Raw genomic sequence first — 13,194 nt, forward strand, 5'->3', positions numbered from 1 at the left:
AAGACTAATGATAATCTATATCGACTCAGCCGGGAATCGAACCCAGGACCTCGAAGTGGCGTACCCATGAAAACCGGTGTACATACCACTCGACCACGGAGGCTATTGTCATTGGCCATTGTTAGTCGAATATATATTATTAATATTATAAATGTGAAAGTAACTCTTGTCTGTTTGTCCGTCTGTCGCTATTTCACGACCAAACCGAATTTTTTTCCATACACATGACAACCAACATCCTTAAAACGCGAGAGCAGCCGCAAGTAACATTATGTTTGTGAGCGGTGCATTACCACCAGTACAAGTATGTACAATGTTTAGCAGTCGAGTTTATTTGAACGCGCTAATCTTCGCGTTAGAAAGCCAACTTATTTAGAATATTCTAACGTCAGTGAAACTGTGTGATCAGATAATGTTATACATGAACATAAATAGTATTAAATAGTCTATAGTCGGTAGTGAAAGTCTTTATTAGTTAGTCACATAGTATACAAGAATAACAAATATATTTTTAAATAAAATCACTAATTAAAAAATCTTAGATAACATTTTGACAATTGTTGTTTTTCTGTTCCTGAAAGCTGGATTTTGATCCAAATCATAATTGTATTGGCTCGTCTGCCAAGGCTGAAGGTACATCGGCAGTAGGACGTCGTTTTCTGACAACCATTCCAATACATAATCAATAACAGCTTCCACGTGAGGTGACTTCTCAAAACTAGATCGAAGTTTCATCTTGGTATGGAATTTAAATGACTGAAAAAAAAAATTGGTATCGATTATTTTTCAGAATTTAACAACTTCAAAATAGTTTTCGACAAACAATCAATCAAATTCAACTTTATTCAAGAAAACTTATACGAGCACTTTTGAATCGTCATTTAACAATTTAGTGATGCTACCACCAGTTCGGAAAGTAGATTCTACCGAGCAGGCAAAAAACTCAGTAGTTACTCTTTTTTAACATTTATAAAATACAAAGTCATGTTAGTCAAATACAATTATTTAAATTAAAATATATCTTGCTCGGAAGTCAATGTATATTAACTCTTGCACTAATGATATTGTAAAACCTTATCTAGTAAGTTTTCAGCAAAATTCGAATTAAATATTTTTACTGTTATCAGACTTTAAAGATCTGAGATGGCCCAGTGGTTAGAACGCGTGCATCTTAACCGATGATTGCGGGTTCAAACCCATACAAGCACCACTATATGTGCTTAATTTGTGTTTATAATTCATCTCGTGCGGTGAAGGAAAACATCGTGAGGAAACCTGCATGTGTCCAATTTCCTCGTAATTCTGCCACATGTGCATTCCACCAACCCGCATTGCAACAACGTGGTGGAATATGTTCCAAACCCTCTCCTTTATGGAAGAGGAGGCCTTATCCCAGCAGTGGGAAATTTACAGGCTGTTACTCTACTTTACTTTACAAACTTTAATACATGAAGCATAATGAGACTATATACCTTGTTACTTGAGCAATCTCCTACCATCCTCAAACTTTCTGCCAAAGTTTCACCACGATTTTGTCCCTACAAGAATGTTAGATGAAGTCAATAAAATAGGTCAATAGATTTGAACAAATAGAGTATAAAATAAATTACTTTAGGAAGTATTTCTTTAATCATAGCAAATAACTCGTCGGCTTGATCATGATATAAAAAGCAGGCCCAAGGATCTTGGAAGAATTCGTAAAAATTATCCAACTTCTTTGCCTAAAAATACATCTATTTTATTATTCAATATCATTTAAACTATTTTATGTGAGTTAATTTTATTATTAACAAATCCAGTAGCATAATACATTAAGTTGATTGTTAAAATTGTGAGAAAATAAAAATACAACTTCTAGTTATATTTTACATTTATTGGTGGTCTCCACTGCGCATAGCCGTAGACATTGGTAAGGAATATTAATACAAGAAAAATCTTGGACACTAAGAAGTAATAGCCCTTGTTGCATTGGCTCACTTCATCCTTCAAACCGGATTATAACAATAGGTACCAATTGCTGTGTTGCGGTAGAATATCTGATTATTTGTGGTACCTACCTAGAAGGGCTTGCACACAGCCCTACCACCAAGATTTTTAAGCATTCATTGAAATAAAATTCAGGCTAAAAGCCTGAATTTTATGTTTATTAGAATTGTTATTAATTTATATCCTTTTATATTAACACACTAAAAAAGTCAGGTTATAATCTACGGAAAAGTCCTCACAGTATATCGTAAATGAACATTATTCAGAACAGTTGAGGAGAGACCATAAAGATTTTTGAAATTTTCCAGCGAAATTTTTCCTGGAGTCAAACATGTTATTCCATCAACAATAAGATCGTTTGTCATGCGAAGTTTGAAATACCCGTTTTTAAAAGTTTCCATCACAATGCCCTGAAATAATATTAATATAAAATAAGATATGAGAATATTAAAAGCCGTTATTAGCCAAACACTCTCGTTAACCGAATAGATTATTTTCATTCTCTACTTTTAGAGTATCATATCATCATAGACTAATATATATCATGGTAAGATTTAAAATCAGAAACAGAATAGTGTACGGTAAATTATAACTTACTAAGAATACAAAATATAACTCACATTATACTGCAAAGATTGTACATAATGATGAGGGACCTTCATCCCTGGCGATCGCACCTCCAGATATTGGAGACCACCGGGAAGCATGAATTGTGTAACATGCGGCTTTTTAAAGGTAGGTATTTTTTGAAATTCGTCCAAATCGCAAGACTGGTAACTACATTCATAAATTAAGACATAAAATAAACAAATTCCAAAAAAATATATTTATACACTTGAATAAATCCAAGATTTTCTTACGATGTTTTTGTATTAATTGATTCTGAAACATCAACAGTCTCTTTCGTATTTATTGAAGACGTCTCAAAACTGACACATTTTGTTGAAGCTTTTCCTGCCTTTCCTAGTTCTATAGGTGCTTCTTTGAAAAGTGGGTCTAGCAGATCTCTTATTTGAGAGCCGAGCTGTAAAAATCAAGCGTCAACATTTCCTATCTTATTGTAACATTATCATCTTTGCATTTGAAAAATCATATATGTTAACAACTGTTGAAGAGTTTATTCAGCTAATGTTAGGCATAGGCCCATATTCCTTGAAGTATAAGATGCTTTATCGCAAATCTTATCAAATTCGGTTCAGCAGTTTGGACTTGAAATAGCAGCCGAGAGTTAGATAAAGGTAATTCGCAATCGTAATATTAATATATATCTTTTATCAATAAATTAAATATTTATAAAACTTTAAAATACGTTTATACGTTAACGTTTATACCTTGGCTCCAACTTCACAGGCATCGTAATATTTTTGACGCATTGTTTCAGCATAGTACCTCCTATAATATCTGGTGGCTGGTCCGGCGGCATAAATTGAGGGATCCTTTGTCCTACACTGATGATCTATTAGAATACCGCCATCATACGCCATACCGCTCTTATTAATAGCTAGGGAATAGACAAAATAAAATAGTTTTAGAAGATGTTAGTAACTCTCCAAATCACAATATTCTTAGTACCTAAAATACACTTTTACATATCTCGCTTTAGAAGATTTAAAATACTTTATTAAACAAAAAATATATCACTCAGTTGAACATTTTACAACAGAACAAAATAGATAGAGTGTCACACTACACAACTATATTATCTTAGTGTGTGTGACAGCTCCGCCTGATATACGCGAAAGTTCATATTTCTTTACCAGTGTGCGTGTTCTTAGTAGCCAAGTGTTGGCTACAAGTTTTTACGACACGGTGTCAGTCAATAGAAAAAATTTAGATATATAAATAATGTATGTAGTACGAGAGATATAAATAATGATGAATCATACCAAAAAAAGCTTGCTCATTAACACCTCGGGTTCCATAGTAAAATAGGGCAGAGCACTTTTGTTGTAGCAGATGAAATTGCGAAAGGAAATCAACTTGAGTAACTAGATTGTCACCATCCATATGCCAAGCGTGAAAGTAATAAGAGCGATAAACTTTGATTTTTAGATTATCCAGAAGTTCGCACACGGTTTTGTCCACCTAAACAAATAGATTAAAAATCGTTTTTTTTTCAGTCTCGTGAACAAGACATTTGTAGATTATATCGAAATATCGAGCTCCACCGAACAAAAATAAAAAGCATGGTAAATATCCCGAATTTAATAACATTAAGATTAAAGATAAACATTTACTAAATATGAATTATGTATTTAAATAAAACTAGTTATAACGGATTTGAATCGCGTATATTAATTATTTTTGACATCCCGATGTTTCGAGGACTTTACAGCGTTCGTGCGACGACCACGGGATGTCAAAAATAATTAATATACCTACGCGATTCAAATCCGTTATAACTAGTTTTACTTAAATGTGTAATAATCGCGAAAATTTAAGACAACATTATGAATTATGTAGTATATTGGTAAAAGCTAATTATCAAATACGTTTCTCATTTTTTGAAAAATAGTTTAACTGATCTTTACATCACTTACACTTTTTGGTCCACAAACTATTGAAGTGGTCCGACAAAAATATAATTTGTCAATCGTTGTTGGCTCGATATCGATCACAAGATTCATATTAAGTTTGTATCTGTTAAAATACTTACGTAAGAATTACAAAATAACGATACTCTCATTTTTCTAACATGTAAAGATGGAAAAGGTTCTATAAAAATGATGTTCTCAGTTGGTATCTTCATTTCAACTAAAGTTGCTAAACAACAGTAAACGTGTTTTGAAGCACCATAAACGAGTATTTTATCTGAAATTCCGATTGATTTTAATACTATTTCTTCCAATTTCTTATTATGTAGTAGGTCATTTTTTACTGAATAGAATGATATAATCCCAAAATCTAATCAAAATTTTTGTAAGTAGAAATCATCATTCAGATTTTAGAATATTAAGCAATTATTTTTAGCAAATTAAGTACCTTCAATTGTTCTATAAACAATATGAATCTAATTTTTTACAGTAATCTCCTTCACATATAACTTGAATTATATTATTATTATACAAAATTGATTACATAACTCGCTACACATACCGGAGGCATTCGACGTTTGCCATTAACACTTCAATGTATGTATGTTCATTTTAACCATAAAAACTCATGCACAAACTTACAATCCGCACTCAGCCAAGTTAATGTCCGGACAAAGTCGAGTGCTTTGTTAGCATCTGTTATCGTGTTTATTATGAATACATTAGCCGGAGTATAAGTATTAGCACCTGGTTCTGATATAGGCTGAGGTATATCGAGACGAGTATATTGGGGTAGCTTTCCGCTCCTAAATTAAAAATGAATAATGACATAAGTTTGCTTTTCTTCTTCTATCAATCTTATTATAATATCTGTACGAATTCTCTCACCTCACATCCTTTTTTCTTTTAAATATAGATTTTAAGTAGTCCGGATGTTGATATTGCTTTCCAAACAGTAAAAATAGAAAGTCATAATCACATTTGCGACCATTTGATAAATATATGTGTTTCTTACGTCTAAAATCACATAGAAAAATTATAGATATGGTTTTATTGTTTAATTACTGTTTGTCACATATAGAAAGCACACGTGGACGTTTGCAATGGATTTGTTCACATTTGCATAGCTTAAAAATCAAAATTAATCCTTTGAAGATTGATCAAACTAAACGAGAATTAAGGCAAATTTTACATTGTTTGAAAGATTTAGGGAGTTGACTTCCGTAGGCAGTATAAAACTTTGTCCACACAAAAATTATACTTACTTATCAATCTCCACCATTGTCCCATGAATAACATTCACATAATACGTATACGGAACGCTTTTAAGATATTTATCAGAATTTGTGTAATATTTTTGGAACATCATTTCAGAGAGTGGATTTGTTCTTCTCGTGTATGGCAAACCATTGGTCGATACTAGAGTCACATTCGTGAAAAACAAATAAGAACACGAATCACTGAAAAATATGAGTCTTATATTAATTTACTCTGTTTGAAAGTAAAATATTTTATATCAATCAAGGTATTTTACCTAACTTCATTATTCTTTTTTATATAACAACATGGAAAGATATATATGTATTTTTATTTGGTCTACCTGAAAAGCAGCGCATTAAGAAATGCCATGGCAGTTCTCGAAGCTCCAACGACAAGAATTCTAGCGTTAATGTTGACTTTTGGAACACTTGTTAACTTCTTGCTTATAAACCAACTACTAAATGCCATTCTGTTAATTATACATAAATTAAAACTAAAAAACCTTTTTAAAACAACAATTTCAATGTGCTAAAAAGAAAAAAAAAGTACACTGAATCGATAACTCTATACTTACAACTTCATTCCACATTTGATACAATTTATTTGCTATAAGTAATTATCGTGGGATTTACTTGTGTAGATAAGTTAGTAAATTTTCCCATTACCTTTTTAAAATTGACAGTTATTTAAAGTACAAATAATGATAAAATAATGTTTAGTAAATCTTACACAGTATTGGAAAGTTTGCGGATCCGTCTTAGTTCTGGTGTAGATATATAAATAATCTTTGAGCTCCTCGGCATAAGAGGAACCATAGAAGCAGCTAATGAATTCGCTTTATGTGTTACCTTAAATGATATTATTATAAAAAATAAATATTTGTACAATGTGTGAAATTAAAATACTGACCCATTTATTCCTGTATGCAGTTAACCACATCATAGCATTCGATCCAGAGAGCCTTATCATATCTCTCGCGAAGAACCTGTAATGTGGTTCGAATACGGGATACACTAAAACAGCCTTTAGTGTGACTAAGCCACAGTCCAAACCTTGACTGGTGTGGTATTTGTGGATCCGATGCGAATCCAGGTTAAATTTAATACGAATGAAGTCTATTTGTTCTGGTTTCCTAAAACAACGGACAATTTAAATACCCAAATAGTCTTGTTTCATAAATATTTGATAATTATAGCATTATGTATTGCTGTGAAATAAACTCACTCTAATATACCAACACCAACAAGTGTGACGCCACTCAGTAACACGTAGCACTGCAAGTCACTTTTATGGATAATAGTATTTTCTACAGTCCATAATGTCTCTTTTCCATCTAAACTTCTCAGGAGTTGAGCAATTTGAGGTACGTCGATTAACTCTGCCCTACGAACCCTTAATTTGCTAAAAAAATAATAGTGAAATTACTTAATGTAACCCAGCAGTAAAGGCTTAATGAACAAATCAATAAGAAAATTCAAAAATATTAATAAAAGAACCTGAGTACAGAACTCCGATGAGCAACATAAAGAGCGTAGTCTGTTGAATTTTCTTCTTTAATGGGAACAAACTGCAAAAGAATTATTCTGTCATTTCGTATTTGTGAATAATATCAAACATAGAAATTTCCTGAGTATTTTCGAATCTGCTACAAACTATAACGTTAATTAAATACACGAACTAAAATAACGATCCACTATTTAAATTTCTAAGAGAATCTCCATCTCAGATCTTTATGGAAATTTGAAATAATCAAACAAAATAAGAATTAATTACACAGAAATGCTGAAGTAAATGGAAACTCTTGTCTCTGCAGGGCACTTGAATAACACAATAATCATAATCCTTCATAATTTCAAACGCCGCTTCTAGCAAATGGAAGGCTTGCCTGAAAATAAGCCAATTTTTATATTACACTACAATATGTAAATTCTAAACATTTTTTACGTACTTTTTATTAAATTTAATAAACCATAACCGATTTCTGTCACAGAGACTTATAGAACATGAAGACACATTTTATTTCTCACTGTTACTACTACACTCCAATGATTTAAAATAAGTTTAAGCTTTCAAAGGAATAGAAGTGTAAACATCAACTACCTTCAAACTCCGGCCTGCTATTTAATTTTTGTTGTAAACCCTTATAACATTCTGCTAATCTAGCTCTACCACTAAACACAGAATCTTCTACCATACCAATCCAGCCCTACTAAGAAACACAGAATCTTCCTTGCTAAGTTGCAAATCGCTGGGGATTTGCAACTTTGCAAGGAAGACAATGTAAAAAATTTAATATTTTTAATTTTAATTGATATGCATATTAATGAATATCTACGTATCATCCACATCTTCTCGAAATCCCAACAATTCGATCATAAAAGCATTCGGATCACCAGCGAATGATTGTAATTCATTGTCTTTGCTTTTATTTCTAAATGAAGAAGATCTTCCTGAAATTCAAGAATATCGTACAATATACAACAATTAAAATATAGGTACATATACAAAATAATAAATTAAAAAATATTTTGTAATTACGTTTCCCTTTATCTTGAATCTGCGTTGGACGCAAATGCTGAGGTCCTTTATTTTCTGTATCAGGCCTGTGTTAATTAAATTAAATTATAAATTTTATTTGTCAAGAGAATATTCAAATTTTGCAATAATATTTCTTGTATCTGATGATTTGAGGCCAGGTCAGTCTTATTAGGGGGAGCGAAAAAACCTGAGCGCCATGCTGATGATGTCAAGTGTTGGTGGAATTCACCATCGATACGATTATTGCTTGAACCCGGGTGCTTGTAGTGCTTTAGACGGGATTGGTTACAGCTAAATTAATATAAGATTTAATACATGATTTCATAACTTATATTTTATAGTGAAAACAATCAACTAACAGTAAGAATTCAGAAGACAGAACTTCTGGCACAGTCAAAAGACGATTATCGATGTTAACAATCTCGTAATCGAAGGGATCGTCATCTAAAAGGTAATTCGCAAATGATAGATTGGTTGCAGTTGACGGTGTTGGTGAATTTAGCTCCCTTTCGCTGTCCTCAGAATATTGCTTGCCGTAATAAAAATGATCGAAACTTTTCCGTACAGCTGATTTCCGTTCAAAATTAACTTTACTGTGGGTTTTCATACTTTTGCCTTTTTCTTTTTTTATCGACCGCGCCTGTTCGACAAATCATACTCTATAGATACAATATAACTCTGGCTATATATAGGTATTAAAAAATCAATATATTTACAACGTTAACTTCATCCGTTTCTGGCTGCAGTTCGTGAAATGGACTCCATTTTCCAAGCATTATTGGCTCTCTATAAAAAAATAAACAATTATATGTTTAACTAATTAAAAAAAAGTAAATAAATAAAACTTATAATCAACTATATTTTTTTCACTTTTCTAAAGAATTTTTTTTTTATTTTTATTTATTTATTTTAGGAAAACATGCAGCATAGTATAGTACATATAATTAATAACAAAATAATTCTAACATATGCCAACAAAGTTTCCACTGTTGCATTAAAATTATGGAGTGAACTAAAAGACAAGTAATAAAAGTTACATATTATTAAAGTATATAAAACCAAGTTAAACGAAAAACATAAAGATAGACTTCACATTTTGAAAAATAGGTCTTACTTATTATGAAAAGGCTACCTTACCCAAAAGTATTTAGTAAAGTATTTGTTCGCTTATATACTTCTTTTTCTAAAGCTGTTGGTTTTCGTAGACCATGCAGGGGACCAAGTTCATAAGTATTTTCTAGCATACCATAATTCATCTTAGAGTTCAAACACATAACTGCAACTGCTTGGTCTTGATACTAAATAAAAATAACGTACCTACCTAAGTATAATCACAAACTAGCTACTGATCTACGTACATATAACACTTATTAAGTAAAAAAAAAGTAACAGCCTGTAAATTGTAATGGGGGTTGGTGGAATGCACATGTGGCCGAATTTCGATGAAATTAGACACATGCAGGTTTCCTCACGATGTTTTCCTTCACCGCCGAGCACGAGATGAATTGTAAACATAAATTAAGCACATATATATATAGTGGTGCTTACCTGGGTTTAAACCCGAAATCATCGGTTAAGATGCACGCGTTCTAACCACTGGGCCATCTCGGCTTTTTTGGCCCATCTCGACTTATTAAGTATTAAATATCAATTTATATAAACTTACATCAGCTACAATGATAGTTCTGTCGATTTCAGGATGGCGCCCGATAATTTCACTTATATAAAAGTCGCCATACATTTCCTGCAATTTGGGACAATTTTTGCCCAGAATTCTTACGATATCATCATTGTCTTCTTCTCTATATGATAACATTATTATTTAAAAAAAACTAATAAACAATGTTATTCATGGTGTTTATAACTTTACACATAACATACGATTCGGCATTATTTATTTTATTCAATTTACATGAAGGTATAGAAACTACTGAACAACATTGATTTAAAATAAGAAATATAATTACTGAGTCGATTACTCAGAAGTTAAGTATTTACAGTACAGTACTAGTCCGTAAATGCTTTAAGTTTTCCTATGCTAAGTCGACGTCTTGGAGTTTTCTGACCACCATGTAGGTTACCTCTAGATGTTTTCTGTGCGGTTAAGCACCGAAAATAAATAATTATATGATATTGATATATGTCCGTAATGTAACCCACAACATTCTTAATTAATTCACATGTGTCCCAGCTTCAAAGTGGACTATACACTATAGAAATACACATTTAAGAGTAAATGATTACTAACAAGATAATTAATTAAAAAAATTAACTTACACCGCTCGACGTATTTTAAGTTTAGGGCAAAAATCATTGCGTATCGCAGTGTAAAGGTACATAAGATTTTCGGTACCATTGTTTATTTTTGGCTTGTATTTGTACATATTGTACTTCTTAAATGTTTTATATCTGGACATCCAACCTGTGTTAAAGTGTATATACATATGTGTGACTTCTTTATTACAATTTTGTAAAAATGACTTATCCGCCTGAAAATTACGATGGACGGAATAGGGAATTTTATATACCTAATTGTAGTTATAATATATAAACGTTAATAGAGGTAATTACTGCTAATGCCAATCGCCTTCATTTAGAGATGTTCTCTGTGTACTCTAACCCTATCGAAAATATTTTCATATGATGATACCGTTAAAAGATTATAATAGTGAATAATAGCTTTATATGAAAATATATATTTATTAGTACGACCCCACACTAGAAAGTGTGTCTAGAATAAATACTTTTTATTATTTTTTCTCTGTAACGTTAACGAAAGTTAGATATTTCATACCTAACAATACGCACATCTTATGGATGACTAAGGTAATAGGTACTATGCCACAGTCTGAACTCTGAGTCAAGAAATAGAATAGAATGCATATACTTGCATCATTTTGGATTAATATACTAATTCGTAATAAACAATAATATATAGTAAGGCACAAATAAGATGTAGCATCGGAAAATGCAATGGAATTAAAATAAAACCGATTACCTACTGCCGATTCCCACAACCAATAGAAATAGCTCCCTATCGCGCCATTCGACGCTATTCGTCGCTATAGATTCTCGCGTCAGAGAAAGCAAGTGCATGTAAATCGACGCGTCAAATTAACGAATATATTAGGTCATATGATATTATAAGTTATTACGTTTGTGCAAAGATGATATTCGCGTGAGAAATAAATATTGATAATTTGGGATAGCGTACTCAATTCGGATGTGATCGGTTTTACGAATTTTGCCGATGCGACATCTAAGTTGTGTCGTACTATACTTAAACATAAAATATAACTCAAACTTGCCATCATTCGCAGGTTACAAGAAACGTATTAAATCTTGATGTATAAAAAATATCGAAATACCTTCTGGGCAACCAGGCGGCACGACCAACACGATGTTTAAAAGATAAACGTCATTACGGAATATCGATACAAAAGCTTCCTCGATGAAAATATCCATGACGGCATCAACACAACACATGAAATGTATGAACAAAGTATTTCTTGATAAATAATATTTTCTGAAAAACACATTTACCTAAAGCTGTTGTAAAAAAAAACAGGAAGAAACAACATTTGTTGCTTAACTCTTAGAACAAATAAATTGATTTAAACGTTTGAAGTGTCGTATATTGTATAAAGGCGCGTCCCGCCAGGAATCTTATATATGAATAATGTAAGCCGTTTTTCTAGTTTCTAGTGACTATAGGACAACAGTTGCATGGAAAAGATCGGTTTTGATCTTTTTTAAAAGAGGTTCAATCTTAGATGTGCAGAAAATTAAAGGGATTCTTGACTGAAATTTACTGAACTATTACAAATTAACAAATTAATTTTAGATTACGGCAAGAAGTGGCCGCATAGAGAGCGGTCTTGGGGCAGTATTAAAAAAAGCAAATATAAAACGTGCGAAAACACGTCGTCATTTTACAATGAAATTAAATCAAATTAGCGTTCGAAATTTGTAAAAATCATTTGAATAAATGCGAAGTTTCGCGTGCGACCCCCTAGTTTAACTTAATTAGTATGTCAGATCGCAGGACTGGATTCAATGAACCTGATGATTATCGACCATTACTAAAAAAGCCGAACAATTCGATATAGCGTGCAAAATGAAAAGCGATTGTAAAATAAAGTAATTTTGAAACAAACTGAAATAAATTGCGTATCCATGTTTCCCAATCCGAGGGATCGACTCCATTTATATTTGGATGGTCACAAAGCGCCATGAACCCGATTACTTCCTTCTTATTATTTATCATGCATATAGACAATGTTGATATTTCTCTGGAATGATTAATAAAACGCACGCAGTTATTCTTAGAATAGAATAACCCTAATTGTGGTTTAGTAAAGCAAAATTGCTTAAGCTATTTTTGCTATTTTAAAATAAAGAGTTATAATGAAACAAACTAAATAATTTACTATTATCATTATATTATACATTTAATATCAACATCTTCGGAAGGTTTAATATATACTTAATTTTTACTGAAAAATAACCATTACATTTTATGTAAGGTACATTATATACGAAAATGCTTTATATAATTTTCATAACAATATAACAATACTTACATCAATTTTCCGATATCAGTATTACCAAACAGTGGTTCAGTATCTTTGAGATTTATTATCAACTCTATGTCATGCTTATCACCTTCTACAGCTCTTCTGAACCTTCTACCATTTGGTCCTACTTTAAAATCGAAAAATATAGACATCTTGAAAATGTAATGAAACACTTGAACTTTATTACCAAAGTCTCAGCTTCAAGTTGGTTATGACTTAAATGAAACGCCAAGTAAAACTATGAATAATATATTACAATCATAATTTACAAATTCAAATTATTCCGAATTACATTATAT

General features: G+C 31.7%; 1 protein-coding gene across 1 annotated transcript; it reads right to left on the reverse strand.

The window, feature by feature from the left end:
- Positions 1–528: 528 nt before the first annotated feature.
- Positions 529–13,085, reverse strand: LOC124535903 (cilia- and flagella-associated protein 61-like). The gene is made up of 28 exons (XM_047112305.1): positions 12,902–13,085; positions 12,476–12,610; positions 11,687–11,844; positions 10,596–10,740; positions 9,985–10,120; positions 9,456–9,616; positions 9,035–9,104; positions 8,678–8,958; positions 8,319–8,383; positions 8,116–8,230; positions 7,554–7,665; positions 7,277–7,347; positions 7,005–7,181; positions 6,690–6,912; positions 6,510–6,628; positions 6,121–6,249; positions 5,786–5,980; positions 5,409–5,537; positions 5,163–5,326; positions 4,643–4,797; positions 3,873–4,071; positions 3,318–3,487; positions 2,847–3,010; positions 2,607–2,763; positions 2,226–2,396; positions 1,611–1,721; positions 1,473–1,538; positions 529–756 (listed from the first exon to the last, which is right to left on the reverse strand). Exons 1-28 carry the CDS (start codon positions 13,045–13,047, stop codon positions 529–531), a joined length of 4,152 nt encoding a protein of 1,383 aa, XP_046968261.1. The 5' UTR covers positions 13,048–13,085.
- Between the last annotated feature and the right edge of the window lie 109 nt (positions 13,086–13,194).

Source organism: Vanessa cardui, chromosome 15, assembly GCF_905220365.1.
Source record: "Vanessa cardui chromosome 15, ilVanCard2.1, whole genome shotgun sequence".
Classification (NCBI taxonomy): Eukaryota; Metazoa; Arthropoda; class Insecta; order Lepidoptera; family Nymphalidae; genus Vanessa; species Vanessa cardui.

Bases quoted from the DNA above. Each gene is read 5' to 3' on its own strand.
- LOC124535903 (XM_047112305.1), bottom strand. From the start codon at position 13,047: ATGTCTATATTTTTCGATTTTAAAGTAGGACCAAATGGTAGAAGGTTC. The intron at 12,611-12,901 runs GTAAGTATTGTT...TAATCATTCCAG, and splicing joins ACTGATATCGGAAAATTGAT to AGAAATATCAACATTGTCTA. The intron at 5,981-6,120 runs GTAGACCAAATA...CATATTTTTCAG, and splicing joins CTTAATGCGCTGCTTTTCAG to TGATTCGTGTTCTTATTTGT.